Here is a 22,009-nt window from a genome sequence, read left to right as displayed (position 1 = left end):
ATTTTAAAATATAAGATTTTATTTTATTTAAATAATTTTTAAAATTACACTTATATTTATTTTTTTAAAAAAATACATTTACATCTATTTTCCTTCATTACATTTGACGAAAACACTGACATTAGCTAAAAAAAAATTACATAAATTTTTAATTTTGTCCTTAGTCTGATCTTCTTATGTATACTTTTGTACTTATGAAAAGATAAATATAATATATCTGTCCTATGAGATTATCATCATTATATTTTTCTCTTTATAAATATAAAATTATTATATAAAAATATTAATAAAGAATAAAATAACAAATTTAATATATTTTTTTTGCTAAAATCAATATTTTTTATTCAAACCCCCAGAAAATGAGATCAGTTGTAAATTATGAATTTTTAGAGGGAGTATAAGGATAATTTTAAAAAAATAAACAAAATATAATTTCATATTTTTTGGGGGGTCTAGTGTAATTAACGCAAAAGGAAATGAGGAAGAAATTTGAATCAGAGAATGGTGGGGATTGGGAGGGGTGCATATCTCTTGAAACACAATGAATGGAGTCTTCATCACAATTCACATCACAAGAAGCGCTGCTGAAGTTTCCTACTTCTCTTTATTTTACTTTCTAGGGTAATTACAAATATTATTTGATGTTTAAAAAAATAAAAATTTAAAATAATTGTATAGTCCATAAGCCGTGAAGTAGACATTATTATTTTATCTTTATTGAATTTTTTTAAAAAAATAAAAAAAAATTGAGGGTGAGTAACATAAATAATTTAGAGGGAATATTAGTTCATAAAAATATTTTAAGAAATCATAAATATACAAAATCATAATTTATAATTTAAAAAGACATTTTGATTAGTTCGTTATAAAAATTGGATGAAAACCTACGAAATTTGGCTTGTTGTTAAACGGACATCAAAATCAGGAAGGTATTTATAATTTTTCAAACAATGAAAAGATATTTGTAATTATGTCAAATCTCATGAGAGGTGGTTGTAGTAGTACACTAATTGACCTTTGCCTTAACTAGAAAATATTCATTTAAAGACCGTTTGGTTGTATTTTATTCAAATCTTTTACAAGTTCATATATCTTGTAAGATCCTTTTTGAGTTTATAAGATGTTAATTTTGTTTTATTGTTTTTAAAGCATTTACATAAAATAAATAATGTGAAGCTTATAAGATTTTCAGTAATGATAATCTTTTAATTAAGGAGCTTCTTAGAGTTTTTAAAATAAGTCGGGAGCTAGCCTATAAGATCACAATATCTTTGTTCACGTAAGTTTTAAGTGAGTCAAAAAAATTACAAATAATCAAAAAAATATGTATAAATTATCTTTTTATGAATAAAAATGTTACAATCTTTGAAAGCGAAGGACATTCCCTGATCTTTTCTCTCCAAATTAAAATTGAAGAGTTGTAAGCTTGTTTCTGAATGCGGGTGTGTAATTTACTCTAAGTTTTTCACAGTAAATTACAAATCACTTTTAAATTTAGTATCAATGCCCTTTAAGGTTTATAGCCAAAAAAGATGTAGAACTTGGGATTATAATTGCTACACTTCTTCGTAGCCAAGAGTTTGATTCTTGCTTTCAGTTTGCGTTGCCGCATGTCTTGATGTGTATCTACCATTGTGCTCTGAACCTCCCTTTTTATGTGTATGTGCTGAGATTTCACCTCAAAGTTCACTTTTGTTGAGGTTCAATATTATAAATTTTGATGGGGCCAATTTCCTAATGGATAATATTAAAAAATGCATCGGCCCAATTAACCAATCTAAAATATAAAAAAAGATTATATTTTATCTTGGATCAGTCCATTAAAATGCATAAACCCAGATTTGGTATGAACTTATGAGGAATTTATCCATTCTGAAAAATATATGAAGTTGAAAATTTATTGTAAACTTTAATTTATAATTAAAGCATTAGTCAATTTGTTTTGGATTTTTAATTGATAATTTATTTCGTTATATTTTAATGTCAATATTTTTATTTTTGAATTTTATAAGTATATCCTTCAAAAAAATTCGTCTTATATTTTTAATATATTATAAATTTTCAAACATCTTATAATATGTTTTTAAAAATTTTAGAAGCTCATCCAACCAAAAATTATATGAACATTTAAAAGTATAAACAAATTCTTCTAAAATATTAATAGTAACATAAAATATTTACACTACTATTTAACATAAAAAATAGAATTGATGTAAAACAAATGGTAATATTTTATAGACATATGAAATCTGCGTTTCAAGTATAGATATAATTTCATCAAATGGTAATATAATTTTTCGTTTTCAATTCTATTACAATTATTTTTTATTTAAAATTAGTGTATTATGCCCGTCAAAGTAATTTGTAAACTCCTTAATTAACCTTAAAAATAAAATTAATTATGAAATTTAATTATAATATGAAAATTGTATAATCAATTATAAAATTATGTACCGAAATTCCATAATTAATATTAAAAATAAAATTACATTTGTTCTCAATATTCCCTATACTTTCCCGTATTTTCAGATTGACCCCCAGACGTGAAGCAGTGGTGCTCTGCCACCCAAAGTCCTCAGCCGTGAACTGGTTTTTGTCGTTGAGTGGCTTTTAACCACTCTTTCTATACACCTAAGTATGAACCAATTTCGCTAATTATTTTCACAGGTGAAGCTCCATTCATGGCTTCTCTACTGAGCCCACCTCTCAATTTGCCGCTTAACAAGGTAACAACATAATATGGGTACTGCAACTGTATGTGAATTCATACTTGTAATTTTCTGTGTTTTGTTTTTTTATGGAATTTCAAGATTTTGATATAATTGCTTTACTGTTGAGTTCTTCTTCGATCTCTCTTTGTCTGTTTCCTCGACCAGGAGGTCAAGATTGAATTCATGATTACCCCTTTATAGCTGATTTTTCTTTATTTTTCTTTTGTTATTTTGATGAGGAGGCGCAGTAAAGTTTCAGTGATTTCTGGAGTATGTGTATTTGATTATTCATAAAACTATTAAATATGAAAATTGGATGCTTGAATTCATGGAACTGGTATGGTTTCAATGTTGATGTTCCCCTTCTGTGATGAACTGAATGGTGATGGTCTCTTTTTGCTGATGCTTTCTCACTTCTAATTTAGTATATAGAGCAATGATGGTGAGGAAGTTATGAAGATGTATGCAGTGGAACCAGATTAAAAGAGTGGTTGTGATACGAGGCATTCAGTTTTAATCTTCTTCTTAAACATAAACTAATACAAGTGAAATGCGTCGTTGTGATCCCATTTCCACGGATTGAATGCTGCTTTCTACTTAAATTTCGACTGGCAAGATTCTATTTCCTATCCCGGGTATTAATGCTGAGCTCTGTGCGTAATGTTTATTGTATTGGGCACTCTCGTCGTGTTTTACATGTCAAAGGCTCGAAGCATCTTAGAGTAGGCTTGTGAAACTGTTTCCCCTGGATTTTGCTAGTTGAATAAGAAGAGGTTGCATGCTTATGAAAAAGACAGTCTTTAGGTTTGTTTTGAAGAAAGATATGGTTTCACTGGAACAGGTGTTATGCAGTACTATGTTTGCTCCCGATTTTCCTGGTTATGTTTATGCGATGCTGGATGCCTTAATCAACCTCTCTTTCTTAGAATGATGGAAATGCAGGAACTCTTGTAATGAAAACACTGTCAAAGAGAGATTATATGCTTTTTAGGAAAAATGGACGGCACAATGTTCAGTTTCCGGTAATAAAAAGTAAAGCATCCACAGAGACAGATGTGCTTGCAAAGGATTCTGTGAATGTTGAGGCAGCTGAAGACAGGGATGGTAATCATTTTTCCATCTTTCCCTTTTGAATTACCAATTTTCTATTGGATTTGCACTTGGTGGTTATTAAGTGCATTGCTGATACTGAGATAAATGAATAATGCACCTGATCTTTTGGATGAATTGGCTAGAAATCCCAGATCCTTTTGTTCATGAGTGTATAGAAGCAATAGTATCAACGAATTTGAGCATATCTGCTATTAAATTGCATATGTAGTCCATTACTCTGGTAGAAGTAAGACAAGGATTCTTTTAATTGTATTTTCCTGAGTTATACGTGATTAATTCATCTGATTTGCTTGTGACCAACTTTATCATGTTTTTATAAGCTAAGAAGGCTCATTGCTGAGATATCTAATTTCTGGCATACCCCTTTGTGCAGAGACTGATCTATCACTATATGTTATTGGTGGTAATATATGAAAGATAAGTTGATCATATTGAGTCTTTCCGCTCTTTCTTTTAGGGTAGTTGATATATGGTTTGTAGCCATGACAAAGACACTTACAACAAAAAATATGGTTTCAGAGTTTTAATGTGGAATCATGTAAGACCGCATGGTAATTTCTGGTCTACCATAGTTATTCAAGAAATTAAGCATGAACTTTGTTGTCATGTTTTTTGAACTTGTGTTGAGCTGTACTAGCTACGATCAACTATTTGATGTCACAAGAGATTGGGAAACAAATAATGAGTGATGGTGAAGATAAATTCTTTTACCTGTATTGAGGTTCAATATTATCTTTGGCATACTTTGACAAAGATGGTTGTGTTCTTGAAGATTTTGGTGTGGTCGGTGTTCACCATGTTGGAATCTTGTGTGAGAATCTTGAACGGTCCCTGCAATTTTACCAGAATATCCTCGGTAATGTTTATTTCTGCTTTAAAAGATGACAAATTTTATCCTTTTCCATCAAGAAGAAAACTTGAAATCTTATCCCAAAATCAGGTCTACCTATAAATGAGGCGCGGCCACATGATAAACTCCCATATAGGGGTGCTTGGTTGTGGGTCGGCTCTGAGATGATACATCTGATGGAGCTTCCAAATCCTGATCCACTAACGGGACGACCAGAGCACGGTGGTCGAGATCGTCATGCCTGCATAGGGATTCGAGATGTGTCTAAACTAAAAGACATCCTTGATAAAGCTGGTAATTTATAATAAACAATCATCAAATTCATCATTTATTCCCTTATTTGTTCTTCGGAGTTCTCTATATGGATCTTTCGCATTTCATTTTACTACTTTGGCTTCTAAGATCAAGCTCATCGTTCACTTTTCAGGCATTCCATATACCCTTAGTCGCTCGGGTAGACCAGCGATTTTCACACGAGATCCAGACGCCAATGCACTTGAATTTACACAGGTCGACTGATGCATTTTGTGACGAACAATTACATACCTAATCCTTTAAAGATGCGTATGAAAGAGAACCTTTTGTACTGGACAATCTTCAGGCTTGGATCGGTAAGAAATGTTTATCATCACTCTATGTATATGTTTTTGTGCACGATGAAAGCTCCCTGTAGTGAATGACCACGGATGCAAAAGCTGGAAATAACGCAGTCGATGGTTTTACATATGAGCATGAAGTGCCAAATTTGATTGCTTTTCTATTCCATTTAATATACCCATTGCATAAAATTCTTTTCTTTAATATTTAGATTGAACTTTCAATGCTTAAAAATGCAAAATGATTGATGAAATAAGCATGAATTTTACTAAAAATCGCAAACCTTAGCAAAACAGGACTCTTTTTTTCTTATCTATGGTTAGCAAAACTTAGAAAGAAAAGTTAGCAAACCGTAACTACGTGAAGTTAGAATGTTTTCTTTGCTTGGAACAAATAATTGGAATATTTCCATGTATTTTTAGTCTATTATCAGAAACCTGGTTGAAGTAATACTTATTTCTTTCTCTCTATGTAGATAAAGTAAGAAATTGCACTTATACAGTATGAAAGTAATGGTTGAGAGCTAGTGATATCATATAATTCAATATATACTATTTTTCTTCTAATTAAATTAATGATATGATATCACTCACTCTCAACCATTATGTTTAACAAAAATGTAAAAGTTACGTTCAGATTGCTTGAGCTTTCACTTATTTACAATTACATACATATTAGACTGAAAATTATGATGAGCACATTTAAAGTTTATTTTGTTTTTAAATATACCTCCATTTGATAACACTTTGATAAAAAATAATCTTTACAGACAAGAGTCCCATATTGATTGAAAATGAGAAATTTGAGTAGTTTATAAGTCATAAAACCTCTTCTCCTTAGCTTAACACATTTTCACAACAAATCTATAGTTTTCATTCTAAGTCAAAACAGACAATACCTTACGCAAAGGAGCACCATTAAGTCGTAAGTCATAGTATTTGACATTGTCTGTGTGCGTGAAGTCATGTATTCGTCCCAAACCCTCCCTTCCGGGGTTTGATGATGCAAACAATTATCCCACATTGATTGTAAACGAGGAGTTTGAGTAACTTATAAGCCGCATAACCTTCTTTTATAGCAAAGTGTCTTTTTAGGATAAAATTGTAAGACTCGTATGAAATTCCAAGGCCTCCTCTCACTAACAAAGGTGCTTTTTTAGGACAAAGTCATGAAATTTATACAAAATCATAACAGATAATATCAAAGGAGGAGGAGCACGTGGCTGCCCCCCTCCATCCGCGCGGCTTTGCTTTTGCTCATTTCAATACACACACAAATATATTATATATATGTGGGTATAAGCAAACAAAAATGATACACACATACTAATTCACACATCATACGCACACTGATGCGGACGAAATAGGTACGCTTATTTTGATTTTAATTATTATTAATTTATATAATTATATTATTATAAGTCCATTTATTAAATATAATTTATATTGATCGAAATATTATTTAACCAAAAATTTTATGAGTTTGAATATTTAAATTAGTATTGAATTAAATATCATATATATATATATATATTGAAAAAAATAACTATGCAGCTGATTTTTTTTTTTTTTTTTTTGCAAAATTTAGTGGGAAGAATTACCATTTTATAATGAATTGTATGGTAATTGCCATAAAATCAGATATAGTTCCCTTAAAAAAGTCTAATGATTTTCAAATTATAAAAAGTTCACTTTTGACATTCCAAAAGTGATTTTTCATCCCTCACTTAAGCGATTCAAATGGGTTGGAACCAAAAGTGGAAAATTTTTTTCTTAATGTGGGATCAAAATTGTAACAGTATCTAACATGTGGGATTAAAATTACAATAATATCTATTATGTGGGACAAAAATTATAATTTTTCATTGAAATGTGTAAAATTAGGTGGAATATTTTATCAATACTAATATAAAAAGAAAAGTCCATTTACACTAAAAACTGACGCGGTTAATGACATCATCGCACTATTTTTTTGTGAAATAAAAAATATTTTTCATAATAAAATAACCAACTTATTCAATCTTTTTAAAATTTATATTAATTGATCAAATATTAATTTTTTTATTAATGTAATGTACTAATTTATATATTTTAATTTTATTTATAATATATTTAAAAAAATATTTATTTTATATATATACATATAAACATGGTGCCACAATGATCAATTTTATGGGGGGGAAAAAAAAGCAGTTGATGGAAGACCTGGTTGAGGTTCCTCTTTTGGCCCGACACTGCTCGCCATCCTCATATTTTCTCAACGGTCCCTCCATTATTTTCCTTTACGTCCCTGAAATTATCCCAATCTCCCTTTATCACCATCTTCGCCGCAACACTATACAAGGATCCCTTCACACCAGATATCCCAAGGATTTGTTCGGCGGAACTATTAATTATTTGAGGAGGCGGTGACGGTGGTGGAGGCCCGGAGATGGGGAATCCGAAGCAGAAGTGGACCTCAGAGGAGGAGGAAGCTCTGCGGGCCGGCGTGGCCAAGCACGGCGCTGGAAAGTGGAAGAATATCCAGAGAGACCCTGAGTTTAACCACCTTCTTTTTGCGCGCTCCAACATTGATCTCAAGGTATGTGAGTGTTTTTGTGTGCGGATGTAGTTTTCCAGTTAGTTGTGTATGGTGTTTCTTCGGTGTGTACTTGCCTATGTGTAGTTGTACATTGCGCGGTTGAGCGTATATGTGGAACTACGCAGCTGTGTTCCCCAGCTAATGTTTGGACAGCGTGGATGGGTATATAATCCACAGTTATGGTTTTATACTAGATTCAGGAGAAAAAGGTATCATATTTTGTGGAACATGACAACCAATCATGTTTCAGTGTTCAGTTATGTGATTTTGTTGCTTATGCTATTACATTGACTCGACGAACAGAAAAGAATATTGTCCGTTGTTAAGTAGCTCCGCCCCTATGTATGGATGTTAATTAATAAACAATCTCTCTAATCGCCCCAGATGCCAGTTTCTTTTATAAATTCGGCTGTTTATATACTAAGATATGATATCGTTATTCAGGATAAATGGCGCAATTTGAGTGTTGCAAGTGGTCAAGGTGCAAGAGATAAATCAAAGACACCAAAAGCGAAGATCAATCCTGCTGACACACCTGCTACTCCACTGCTCACTGCACAGACCTCTACCCCCGTTGCTTCATCATCCCAAGATCCGTCAACAGATGTCGTTATGTTAGATTCTTCAAGGCCCATACCAGAGGGAAATAATGCTGCCAAGTAAGATGTATTCATATACTACATTTTACATTGCCCTTCGTATGTTCATTTTTCTATTGGGTTTTGTTACTTTCCATTTTAATTCTAGAAGCTCTGATTGGTCCTGGTGTTTTGCTTAATCTCAAATTTTTAATTATTTAGCGGAAAGTACAATGCTAGAGATATTTTTAGGTGTCATTAAAATTATTCATCATTCATTGTGATAGGTGCAATGCTGATTGCTATCTACGTGAATTTAAGAAGTTTGTGGTCGTGTTGTGAATAGGTAGGGTTGGTGATGCATTACATGGATTTCTAATACAATTCATTGACTTGATTGAGTACGGGCGTCATAACTCATATGTACTAATAGGCATGCAAGAAAAGGCACCTAACACATTAATGTATGTTTTTAGTTAGTGCTTGTCGAGGTACTGTAGCAAATTACTTATAGACATACTCTAGAATTTTTACCATTTGCTCTGGTATATCAGGTTGAGGTACTGTGTCACTTGTGAAATAAGGAAAGCTAGTTGAAATAATGGTTGAATTTGACTGCTTGGTTCTGTTGTCAGTACAAGTTCAGTTCTCCCGAAATTCTTGAACGAGCAGGAAGAAGAAATAGAAGAAGAAAAAACCTCTTATCATATACTTGAAAATTCTTTGAGAACTGTGTAGTCATCTATGCCAAAATCCTTTTGTCTACTTCGATCCTTTTCTTTATGCTCCAGTTTTATCATTTATTTCTTTTTTTTATTTAATGCATAACATTATGCCTGTTCCCAGGTACAATGCAATGATATATGAGGCGCTGTCAACCCTTAAAGAGCCAAATGGATCAGATTCTGGTGCAATTGCTAATTTTATTGAAGTATGTGAAACATATACCATAATGATTTTTATACTCAATTGATAAATCTAGTCTGAATCTACAAATTAGTTTATAAAGTTGAGGACCATCGTTTTTGAGTGGAAAAGAAGTTGTGTCCTCAAGGTAGTGCAACCCTTCCAGATATTCACAAGTGTAACACTAAAAATTGATTTAAAGCTACATAAGTTGTTTGTAGGTGCATATAGTTGGCAAATATTATCCCTGGAAGTAGATTATGCCACCTGTGTGTTGCTGACACGTCCTTCCACTGAATAGATTTTCTTGGTTAAAACCGTATCTTCTATGTGCTTCTGAACCCACAATAATTGTGATGCTTATATCCTGACATTGGCTTACTTTTAATTTATTACCACGTTAGCAGACCAAAAAACATTGTAGGTATTACTGGTTCTACCCGATGTTTTCCCTTATGCTTTTCAATTCTTGTTGGCTTTAAATTTTACGGCGTTGTAACTTTTCCTTGACTGCCCTTTTCTACAGAAATCATTGGACTTGTTTTCATATAAGCATCTCTATTAATCTATATTGTGATTTGAGAATTCTGAGTGCCAACATTTTGTTTATCAATTTTCCAGGAAGCCTTATGTGGAACATGAACTTGTAAACTTTTTAGGTTCAATCCTACCTATGTAGAACAATTCAAACAGACCTCCCCCCCCCCCCCTTTTCTTTTAGTTTGTCAATTATATATTTAAAAATGTTAGTTTTTGCTTGAGCATACAAATTTAAGAATTTTATTTGTTCATTGTTCTTCTAGGAATTGGATCTAAGAAAATGTTTGAGAATGGACATTGTCGGGCACTTGATTTCTTTTTTTCAATAAAGCTACCTGTGTTTAGGCGGGGAGTTAGGCACTTGATTGTTGGGTCACTTGGTTGTTAGTTTTGCTCATGCAATAGGTATGTGACAGTACATTGTTCTCTATCTATTCACTGTCTGATGTAGTAACAGTCTCATGTGCTGAATATCTTGATATTGTTTCAATTTATGCTTGTTGTGCTTGATTTAAAGAGTAAAGATTTTCTTTTTCTATTTGTCTATTCATGCAGCAAAGGCATGAGGTGCCTCAAAATTTCAAAAGGGTGTTGAGTTCTAGATTAAGGAGGCTTGTGCTACAAGACAAACTCGAAAAGGTAAATTTGTATCTAATCACTTGAAAGAGGTGATTTAGGTGTTGTACTCTCTGTGGAAGTGCTTAGATTGCAAATTTCACATTACTGGGCATCTCATAATTGTACTTTGACTTATTTATTCATTGTTGTGTTGTGTCGGCAACTTGTTTCCAGTTCATATTACAACTGTTTGTTTTTCTTATGAGAGTGGTTTGCCCATTGAGTCTTGCCTTTTAGTTTTAGATAAATGTTTAACAAGCACCTTATTTGATTCTAAGTAATTCCTTTTCTTATCCTGCTAATCAGCTCAAATACTTGAAACAGAATATAAATTATCTGAGCCCTTGTATCCTTTTGTTGTCTTACATTTAGTCTTATTTTCAAATTATACTTGGATCTCCATTTTTCCTGTTGAAAGCTTAAGGTGTAAAATTGGCATTTCATTGCTTTTCTCTCTTTATCGTGGTATTGGCTATTTTGAGCATTGTCTTAGGTCCGTTTGGGATTAGAAAGAATGACTTTTATATGGCCACATATGTGTATTCTTTAAATTTTACTGTCATAAACTTCATTATCTATTTGGGTAGCATCTTGCAGTGTTCTACAACTAAAAACAAGGTTTGTTTAACTTGAAGCAGCAAGATGGACTAGGAATATAACCTTTTAAGTGTATTAGTTTTTACAAATACCACCACGCAAAATAACCATTTGTGTATTTGTTTCTAAATGGCTGAAATTAATCTCTGAAATGCGGAAATTGGAGGGTAGTCATCTTCTAATGTCCAACCGCAGGTTCAGAATTGCTATAAGATAAAACGAGATGCAGTACTAGACACGAAAACCGCTGCTGCCAGACAGAAAGACTCACGGCCCAGACCAGTTCCAAGCATTGGGTATCTCGGGGATACAGTGGAAGAAGCAGCAATTTCTGCTGCCTACAAAATTGCGGAAGCTGAAAACAAGTCATTTGTGGCTGCCGAATCCGTGAAAGAGGCAGAAAGGGTATCTACAATGGCCGAAGACATGGAATCACTCCTACAATTTGCTATGGAATGTTTTGATCAAAGTACATTCCAAACTCACATTTCTTCTGTGCTTATCTTGGTAAAAACCTATTCTCTCGAAGAATTATGATTCATCTGCCTTTCTTCTGATTGGCAGGTGCACGTGGTGAAATTTTGCTAATGGCCTGACAGCCTACTTTGCATCTTGTGAAGGATATGGCCGCCTCTCAGAAATTTGTATAGAAGTGTTTATTTCTTGGAAATATGAAGTGGATTTAATCTGTTTTCATTATTTGTTTGCTAATTAGAAGATTCTGTATATCCTGTACGAAAGACAAGTTAGAAGTGAACATGTATGTGGAAACGATGTTCAATTAGTAAGTTTCCACTTGTTGAAATCATAATCTATGTAAACTCTTAGGATTTTGTTATTTCCTCTATATGCCTGCAACTTCAACAAGAATCATGTTAAGTAACACATTCTCAAGGTTGGTGGTAGAAAGAAAAATGACATCATTTTAGGAAATGCAAAAGAGTGGCACTAAAGTCGTGTTTGGAACAAGCTCAGCCTTTACAATTTCAACTGTCTCATAGAATTGCACCCTTCTTCATGAGGAAAAACATAATCAAATGTGGAAGATGCTATACAAGAAGAAATCAATGCCCAGGAGAAAATGAAGAAGACTTGGTCTCATTGCCTACAGGGAAATAAGTCAATGGCTGCAAGTGGATTTACAAGATCAAGCATAATGCAAATGACCAGTAGAGAGAGATAGAAACCTAGATTAGCAGCTAAAGGATTCCTTCAAGAATACTGACTCGAATCCTTTTAGAGTTGGGGAAAACATTTGCTCCAGGCCCACCAAGAGGAACTCAAGGGCAATATTCTTGAGAAGATTCTGATAAATTCTTTCAGCTGCTTGATGGATATGAATTCTGTTCATACTTTCCAAACACAAACCTGCTCAGCATTTTATACAAAAATATATATGATTATAGCATGTGTCGATCCAATACATAGCAAACATTTTTCCTTTTCACATATCAAGACAACACATTTGGGATTCAGTACACATTCAAGGGGAACAAATGAAGTTTACACTGAACAGGTCTATTGAACAGTTTCCGTCTAAATACCCAAGGCTGCAGTCGTTAGTGCTCATTCAGGTTTCCATACACAAGGGAAATTTCAAATGCATTCCAATCCTTCCTCAAAATGAAATCAAATCATTCATGGAAATAAAATACAAGTAATTCAACGCATACAACAGTAAGCATCAATAAAGCAGGTCTTGACAAAAGGTACTACTGCTTGCAGCGAATAGATGTACACAATTTCAGTAACATGATTATTTTGCAATGACACGTGCATGTATACAGTATCTCGGCAGAATGAAAATTTTCAGAGATGCACAACATACGCTGCGGGCGCTGCTTCCACACAACCTTTTTGACATGATCAAGTATATCAAAGCTAAACTGAAACCTTAACTATGCACCTGCGCAAGTGACCAAAACTCTTTGTTGAGCCAACTAGAATGCATAAATTCAACTGAAAACTTTGAACAGTCCATGAAGGGACTGAAAAAGGTGTCCTACTGCTGGTCTAAGCATTGCTCCAGAGGAAGGGATCTGCCAAATTATAACAGCACGAGTCCAAGTTCTGATGGTTGGAGAGCATCTTTCAGCCGATAATTATACAGATAATAATACAGTTGCCCATCACCTCGACCAAATTTGAGTTCCTTCAGAAATGGCTCATTTTCCATGATATCAAGCGCATTATAAACATCAAAATCCTTTTGCTTTGCAATGATAAGAGCATCCTGGATCAGCTGAAGCAGTGGAGTTGCAGTGGAGACATTGTAGAAAGTATAAGCTGCTTTTAAAGTCGAGTAATTTGGGTTATTAAGGATAGAGGACGGAAGTGTATAGAAGCTGAAGAAATCGGTTATTTCATGAGTATCTGGACTCTCGACTACATAACTATCAACTACATCCTCCTGTGGAAGAAGCCAGTGCTCAACTTCATCATCATCAAATAATGGAGCAACTACGAACCGGCTCAAATAGTTCCTTAGCAGCCGAGTAACTGCAGGAACATCTCGGAGCTCCATCTTCCTCAAGCCAATGGTTGCCGTTGAACTTGGAAGCCTATAGAGTTTAATTGCACGGCTCATTGTCATCCTCTCTCCAAGCCTGGAGAAACCAACATCAATAAGTTTCTTGGGGTGCAATGTCCGATGCCAGTATTGGCAAGTCGTTATCGGCGTAGGGAGAAGCACTCCCGCAGTATAAGCTGCCTGCCATATATTTTCCAAGTGAATCCTCCTAGTCACTTCCTTAATCATCACAGGAGCAAGTCTCTTAGACCTGAGCTTCTTATGAACACACAGAAAGTTAACCTCAGCCATTCGGACAACCTCATCCCGGACCCTTAATTTTACTGGAATCCCAGTAATAAATGCAACCAATTTCTTGGAGGCCTTTACACGAACACCAATGTGCCAACTTCGGAAGTACCCCGGAGGACGCAAACCCCATCGAAGAAACTCCTTCGAGTAATTGAACCTGAATAAGTTATCATCATCCTCAACATAATTATTTGTCAACAGAACATAAACCTCATTGCAGACCTCGTCAGAGTCCATATCACAGACAGTCCATTCATACAAACTAGGGAGGTTGTAGGGCTCTTGTTTGACCTCAGATAATGGTGTCGGCGGCTCAATAGGACCCTCGGGCAAACTCGAGTTGCCAACATCCTTAAATTGCCCAACAGGCTGGGTCTCCCAAAACTTATGCTGTTGGTTATTCAGATTGGAGCCTTGAAACTTCTGAACAATGTTCTCAAGGGTGTTCTGAAAATTGGAAAGTGGGTTCACAGCAGAATCCTGATCTAGGTTTTGACTGTTGGATCCAGATGAAGAATCCTTGTCAGCCATTTCCAAAACTGTAAATAAACAAGGGCCTCACTCTCAGCACCCAAACTTTTGACAGAGAACACACAGCAGAAGCAAGAATTCGGCTCAACAACTGGAAAATGGAGCAATAAAACGCAACAATCACAAACAAGTAGAAGTGATAGCAGCAATTTAAAGAAATATAAATCATAACTTACATTTTCGGGTTCCAAGAGTGAAGTTTGAATGAGCACAGAGCAAGAGATCACTTACTACACTGGCAATTACTCTAGGGCTTCATGCCAGCAGAATACAGAAAACCAACTACACAATTTAATTCCTCTTAAAGTGAAGATTAGAAATTTGGGATTTGCAAATATATTTTAGTCTTTTGCATTTTAGGGTCGAGATTATGTTAAATTATCATTTGTAACCCCCCATTCCATGCGACTTCAGGAGATTAAAAATATAGTAAAATGGAGATGAGATAGAAAAAAAAAAAAAGGAGAAAGAAAAAGGGAGTTGTGATTTCTTTTTTCCTGTAAGGATAAATTAGGAAAAAATGCATAAAATTCTAATTTGTTTTAAAAAGTCGGCTAAAAACTCCTTTTTATTTTAAAAATAAGCTAAAACCCCTTTGTGTTTTGTAAAACTCAGCTCAATTGTCCCCTTTTCATTAAATCCAACTAACGGTGTTAATTTTTTTATAAAATGACTATTATACCCTTACTTAATATATATTATTTCTTATTTTAATGACCGTTGGATCTTTTTTTATCAAATATTGATCATTATATCTAATCAATTAATCTCAATCGTTCGATTTTAAAAAATTGAAATGTTTAGATTCAACAAATTATTTAACTTATATTATGTATAAATAATTTAAAATTAAAAAAATATATTAAAAAACTATTAAAAAGTATAATTTTATATAAAGATTCAATTTAAAAAAGCTAATAAAATAATTTTAAGTTAAATTAAAAATTAATATAAACAAAACAATCTAATGGGTCATATTATTCATTCCCATATACATTACTTTGACACCTCTCTATTTTTTAGTAATTACAGAAACACCCTTAAGGGCATTAATGTCATTTAAAAATAATATTAAAGTTTGACAAAGTCAATAGCAACCTTTTTTTATTTTAAAGACTGCCAATGATTTGTGTAAAAAAAAAAAAGTAAATAGATGTAAATGTAATGATTCCTAAAAAAATATGCTTTTTTTTTTTGTGTGTGTGTTTTAAAAATCACATTCTCTCTTAAAGATGTATTATTAATTTTTTTTTTAATTTTTTATCTTTTTACGTTCCACATATAATTTAATTTAATAAATCAACATATTTTTTGAAATAATTACTTATATTTACAATTATCATAGCAAATAAATAAATAATAAAGTAAATGAAAATTAATAATAATAAATTTATAACTAGAAAACAAATCTTCATAAAACCACATAACGAACTTAAACAGTAAGAAGAAGCTTTCAATAATAAACTAAGATAATAATTTGTCAAAAATTGACTTAAAATAAATTTTAATAACTAAATAAATAAATAGTATTAATAAATTAATTTATTAAAAATTTAAAAGCAAAACCATGAAGAAATGAATTTTAGAGAATTAAAAGTTTAAAAACTCGACTAAGTATATTGTCAATTTTGAACAGACCTACTATTATTTGCTTGCTAATCCTGTCCTGGACTAGGTTAGCCAACCCAACCTACTATGCGACTTGATCTAGCAGCATGTCATGACACCTATAATACATATACACTTCAAAAAATTACTTTGTGCAGTGTCCGACACATGTTTAATACAACATTCGTATATCAAAAAATATATAATAAAAAAAAGGGACACAATGTCCAAAGCACCCAACAATATGTTGGACACGTTTTAGGACACATTTGGATATTTTATATATTTTTAAAAAAAATTAGAAATAGGATAGAATAGAGAAAAGAAAACTTCACTTATCATATAAAATTAAAATATTTTCTTTTTTTCCCATCCCCTCTCTCTCTCTCTCTCTCTTCTATTTTATTCAATCTATTCTCCATCAATTTAAATTGTCGCTTAATAAACAAATTTAGAGTATGTTTTATTTGTGGATGAAGTTACTGAAAAATAAGTGATGATCATCATGAATTATTAATTTAGATGATTAGAAATTTTTTTATTGTGTATTTTAATTGAAGATTGATAATTATATCATTTTTAAAATAAATTATTTACATATATTTCTGAAGCCACTGTATTTCTATTAAGAAGTTAAATATAACTTATAAGACAAGATTATTTTAGATTTTATCATAATATTAAATTTTAATTTTTCCTTCATAGTTTTGTATATTTGTCATGTTGCACATATATATTTCATATAATTTTGTCAGTTCATACTATATTTTAAATTTTTAAAATTTTTCGTGTCATTATATCCGTATTCTTACATCATAGAATGGTAGCCTAGTATTAGGCAAAACTGCAAACCTTTTCCATTTTATACATACCATATACAAGTAACATCTTCCCACTACTTATTACCCCAATTGCGTGTAAAGTATAGTTAGAGTTGAAAACCTCAATAACCTAATAATTATATGCACCCCTTCCTTGTTACTGTTGAAATGGAGCTGCTGCTGCAGTTTTCTTCATGTGCAGCACAGCAGCAGCAGAGCATCACGCATTCTCGCATTCACGACTTATCCTCGGAACTTTTGCACTTTCTTTCTTTTTTAGTGCGATTTCTTCATTGTACATGTTGCTCTTTTCTCTTTTAGTGCTTTCTATTAGTTAGTAGCGTTTTTCTACCTGAAAAAGTTGAGGTGGCTAAAATTTGTTGTTCTTCACCGGCACTGTACCTCTGTATATTTAGATGGGTATCCACTCCCACTTTCAATTAAATAAAAATCATCCTCTCAGATAAAACTTCACTTAGATGTAGATAGCTGCAACGAAGAAGTTCCCATTAACTTAGAATCGGTAAGTAATTTATTGCAGGATAGTTCAATATTTTTATTGATGTACAAATTACCTCCACGCGTACCACTATCTTTATACCAATGTATATAAATTAAGACATTCCTTATTCGATTATGCATCACGTGGCTAGATTTCAACAAGATCATTAAGTCTATCATAGTTTTTTTTTTTTTTCTAAATTAAACCACCCAAAGGTTGGGGAAACTTTTCGGGGTCCCGTTCCCTTCTGTATTAATTCAAAAAGTGAGCAATATATGACGGGAAGTACTATTTCCTTACATGAGATTGGAAAGTGTAAATAAAAAGTTAGTACTACTCTCTAACAAGAATAATCCATAAAAAATCTATCATAATCATTTATTATTAATATCTTATATCATAGTGACTTGTTTACTTTTTAAAAAGTCAGGATAATAAGATTAAACTCGATTTCGAGGACAATAAATGATCGATAGTAATTCTATCAAATGAAGTGGGATTACCTAACTCAACGGCCCAGAATAAATTTTTTAAAGCCCAATTTATCCTCAATTTTATTTTTATTTGGGGTGTCTTGAAAACTTAACAAAAAAAAAAAACAGAATAATTAAAATATAAAATTGCTAATCAGAAAAGAAAAATGTAAAAGCATTTTTTACAATAATCATTTTGTTTTATTAAGGGGTAATTTTGATATCTCGTAATATTTTTCCAACTTAACGGCATGCTAGTAATTTTAAGATAAAATTATCACACGCTAGTTCAATACTTCATCTAATAAATTAATAAGATATTACACAATCCATCGTAGAAGGTAATTTGATATTTTTTTTTACATATTATTCGTATTACAAAAAATAGCATATTTTTTTCTCTATTGATTAAATAAAATAAAATTTAAAATAAAAAATTGAATTCGTTTATGCTGGCGCTTCACATGCATAGTGCGAAGCAGATCGAGGGTTTGGGGGTGTAGAAGTTAAATTTTCGATCTGGTTCATCTGTTGAAAATGGAGTGGCGGTCTGATACGATAGGTGCAGGAATATAAAGCTCAGGCCATTATAGCAAAAATCTGACCGCTCCTTTCATCGGTTTCTTCAGCATTAATTGAACCTCCCGCAATTGGCTAATCATATGTTATGTCATTTTGAAGTCAAATTTAGGACTATATTTGAATCGATAAATTCGAATTTTTAAAAAGTATAATTTAATATTGAAGAAAAATAAAATTCATCAATATTAATTTAAAGGTAGAGTCGAAAGATTAGAAATATTTTAAATTGAAAAATTATCTAAAATAATTCAAATAATTTGTTATCAGATATTTGAAATTCACAATTTCAATTTTATTAATACATATGTAACCTAAAGATATTGTATTGTACGGGATCTTATTTGATTTATTTTTTATCTCATTATGAAGTCATATGATGTTACGTCCACGACTGTATTGCACGTGATTTCACTTTTATTTTTCGTGATTGCTACTCTTAACAAATGGTGTACGAGTAAGTTTTCTTAGTTGTAAGCTTACTGAACAGATAATTGGTAGAACCACATTGGGAAGACCCGATTATAACCTTTCAATTTTTGAGTCAGTATATCGTAAGAAAAGTCACAAAAAGGACCGTAAGAATTTAAGGGTAGCAAAAGTTGTACGTGTTGCATAGAAGATGACTATTTATAAATTATCTCTTACTTGTACAACTTTCTTAATTTTGAAACTATTTTAAAATTTCAAAAAATACATGATAAAAAGTACCAAACCATTTATCCTATAAAACTAAAAATATAATTTTTCTCTAATATTAATCATATAAAATTATAATAAAAGATACACGCAACTTACAAATAGCTCCTTATAGTGTACAAAATCTAGTAAAATTGGGTCAATCTCTTATGGATGAAGAATTTGAACTGTTTGGGCAGCACACCGACACTTTCCTTATCTCTTCTTAGAGCTGACGTAAACGATTTTCTTTTTTTGAGAAAAATAAAAAGTTGATGAACGTCATCTCATTTTTTATTATGAAAAATAAATAAAATAATAATTGTTTGATTAATTTTAGTTTTTCTTTTTCAGAGTGATGGAGATGGACTAATATTTTAAATTAAAAAATCGTTTGTAGAGTTTCTATAAATAACGAAGAATATTTTATTCGAGATGGAATTTATTTGAAGCTAATAATAAAGAATTTATACCAAAAAATAAATAAAATATAATCTCAGAGAATCGAGAACCTTCTTTTAGATTATAAGAATATTCGTTTTTTATTTTATCATAATTTCTTATTTCAAGTTTTGATAATGAAGTTGCGACATGGCCAGACCTATACTTTTATATATTGGATTCATCTCACATTAGTATCGCAACGGATAATAAAATAAAGCGTAAATTGTATTAATATTTTGTAAAGTTATGTCTAATTATAATACACCTCATATTTTAATGCAAAATGACAAGTATATTTATCGAGATGTAATTGTAATTTCCACTACACTTCTTATTTAATGGGAAATTTTACACAATCACTCTCTGAGTACATCGCACTAACACCCCTCAAGGGTGTGCTTGTAATTTTTTAACTGACCAGGTATATGTGTGTAATTAGACCTAATATCAGGAGGTGTTAATGTAATTTAAGGTAAATTACAACGGGCTCCCCTAAGGTTTGCCATAATTACATATACACCCTCGTTGTTTGAAAAATTACAAATATTTCATTGTGATAGGCCATTGTAGAGAGGTACAGTATTTGGTACATTATTTATAATTTTAGAAAGATATTTGTAATTTTTCAAATAACGAAGGATTATGTGTAATTATGACAAACCTCAATGGAGTCTTTTATAGTTTGCTCTACTATTTATTTTAAAATAATTATTTTAAATTTATATAAAATGAAATAAATACACACATTTAAACGATGTAAGACATCGTTGATCATTTCTTTATTTTTGTGGGGCTTATTAAAAAATATAGTTACAAAGATCAATCAATTTCAGCACTATACTTTTTTCTAATCACAGTTTGTTCACAACCACAAATTGAGTTGCACCCTTTTTCAAAAAGCATTTATTTGATTTTTGGCCCACCAATCCGTGTCTTAATACTTTATTAATGTTTTTCATGAGAATCTTGTAATATAACCCAAAGATGATGTTTAAATGGTTCGTACATTGAACTATTGTTTGTCCCTTTCTGTCTTACCTAAAACTCTACCGAGAGAGAGAGAGAGAGAGAGAGAGGTGGTTGCTTTGGTATTAATAGTTTATTTATTTAGATACATTTAAAAAATAATAATTAAAAGTCGAGTCAAAACAGAAGAAAAAGTTTTTGTCTAGACTAGATTTAATCAAATTAAATAATCATAATTGAAAATTTATAAAGGATAATTACACTCTCTTCTCTTGAGATTTGATGTAATTATACGTAAATTCATGTTGTTTGGAAAATTACACCTAACATCCCTGCAGTTTGCTCTGTCTAACAAATAAGTCATTTCTTTAGTTAAAATTTATCGAATTTGTTGATATTAATAAAAATTAAATAAACAAATCTATACTCATACCTGATTGATTTATTACTAATTTATTGAAGGTCAAATAATTTTTTTTTACGACTAAATTACTCTCGTACTTTTTCGCGAGTTAATGCATATTTTCACTGTTATAAGGAAAGTGTAGTTGAATAAGTTTTGTTTGACCTGCAATAAGTTGGTAAAAATCAATTGAGGGTAAATATAAAAAAATATTTATTTTTATTTTTGTTAATATCGACAAATTCAATAAATGTTGACTAACGAATGGACTTATTTATAAATGGAATTAAACTTCAAGAGTGTTAAAAGTATAATTTTTCAACCATAAAAATTTTACGTGTAATGTCAGGGTATGATTATCCCAATTAATGAATCCTCTTATTCTGGTAAGTTGAATAGAATTTTAATTGTACTTGTAATAGTTGATGACATCAAAATCAAACGAGCTCCCTTTTTAACAGTTCACAACTTTTTTTTTATATTATCACACATGGTATAAAATATTTTTTAAAAATATATTGAATAATATGATTATTGGGGCATTTGCAGTATCTTGGACTTTTGTGACGTGAATAAATTATTGAAAGAGTTGTAGGTTAAATAATAACAAAAATAATATTGTTTGAAAATAAATAAAGTAAAAAAATAAATTAAACTTGAAGTATTTGAATAAAAACTTTAATATTTATAATTTTATCAATAAATTGCAGAAATATTGCTGGGAGCTATCTATAATTTTTGAAGGTAAATAAATTTAATGTAAGCAGATAAAAATAAAAAGATGCAAAAGAATAATACCTTTTTTCAGCTACTTCATCAACAAGGTGATGAGCTTTTATTTTAGGGTCTTTTATGAAATTTGGTGCAATTACACATATATTTTATGTGATTTGGAAAATTACGTTTAATATATTTAATATTTTTATCTAACAAATAAGTTCATCTGTTAGTCAGAATTTACTGGTATTAATAAAAAAATAAATAAAAACTGATATTTATCATCGATTGACTTATTACTGACTTATTGCAAGTTAAACAATTTTTTTTGACTAAACTACCTTTATAACTGTGAAAATATACCTCATGACATGCA

The 22,009-nt window shown here is 31.4% G+C and overlaps 3 protein-coding genes across 5 annotated transcripts; 2 read left to right on the top strand and 1 right to left on the bottom strand.

Moving 5' to 3' along the window:
• The first annotated feature begins 2,556 nt into the window (after positions 1-2,556).
• Positions 2,557-5,400, top strand: LOC105173640 (Lactoylglutathione lyase / glyoxalase I family protein). 2 transcript variants are annotated; one of them, XM_011095462.3, is made up of 5 exons: positions 2,557-2,726; positions 3,638-3,815; positions 4,597-4,680; positions 4,765-4,968; positions 5,102-5,400. In XM_011095462.3, exons 1-5 carry the CDS (start codon positions 2,682-2,684, stop codon positions 5,191-5,193), a joined length of 603 nt encoding a protein of 200 aa, XP_011093764.2. In that variant the 5' UTR covers positions 2,557-2,681; the 3' UTR covers positions 5,194-5,400. The 2 variants fall into 2 exon arrangements, with proteins under 2 accessions (XP_011093764.2, XP_088731563.1); XM_088875437.1 differs by having other exon boundaries at positions 2,573-2,726; positions 3,654-3,815.
• A 2,035-nt stretch (positions 5,401-7,435) lies between these two features.
• LOC105173639 (telomere repeat-binding factor 4) lies at positions 7,436-11,928 on the top strand. The gene is made up of 6 exons (XM_011095461.3): positions 7,436-7,851; positions 8,296-8,510; positions 9,276-9,360; positions 10,431-10,514; positions 11,286-11,559; positions 11,655-11,928. The coding sequence occupies exons 1-6, from the start codon at positions 7,702-7,704 to the stop codon at positions 11,684-11,686; spliced, it is 840 nt and encodes a 279-aa protein (XP_011093763.1). The 5' UTR covers positions 7,436-7,701; the 3' UTR covers positions 11,687-11,928.
• Positions 11,929-12,704: 776 nt separating this feature from the next.
• Positions 12,705-14,773, bottom strand: LOC105173638 (glycylpeptide N-tetradecanoyltransferase 1). Of its 2 annotated transcripts, none has more exons than XM_011095459.3 (2): positions 14,619-14,773; positions 12,705-14,533 (listed from the first exon to the last, which is right to left on the bottom strand). In XM_011095459.3, the coding sequence occupies exon 2, from the start codon at positions 14,440-14,442 to the stop codon at positions 13,138-13,140; it is 1,305 nt and encodes a 434-aa protein (XP_011093761.2). In that variant the 5' UTR covers positions 14,443-14,533; positions 14,619-14,773; the 3' UTR covers positions 12,705-13,137. The 2 variants fall into 2 exon arrangements, with proteins under 2 accessions (XP_011093761.2, XP_011093762.2); XM_011095460.3 differs by having other exon boundaries at positions 12,705-14,450; positions 14,619-14,767.
• Between the last annotated feature and the right edge of the window lie 7,236 nt (positions 14,774-22,009).

The sequence above is a fragment of the Sesamum indicum genome, linkage group LG11, assembly GCF_026168435.1.
Source record: "Sesamum indicum cultivar Baizhima isolate 11 linkage group LG11, ASM2616843v1, whole genome shotgun sequence".
Classification (NCBI taxonomy): domain Eukaryota; kingdom Viridiplantae; phylum Streptophyta; class Magnoliopsida; order Lamiales; family Pedaliaceae; genus Sesamum; species Sesamum indicum.
The sequence above is the reverse complement of the archived record's forward strand: the minus strand, read 5'-3'. Positions and strand labels throughout refer to the sequence as shown.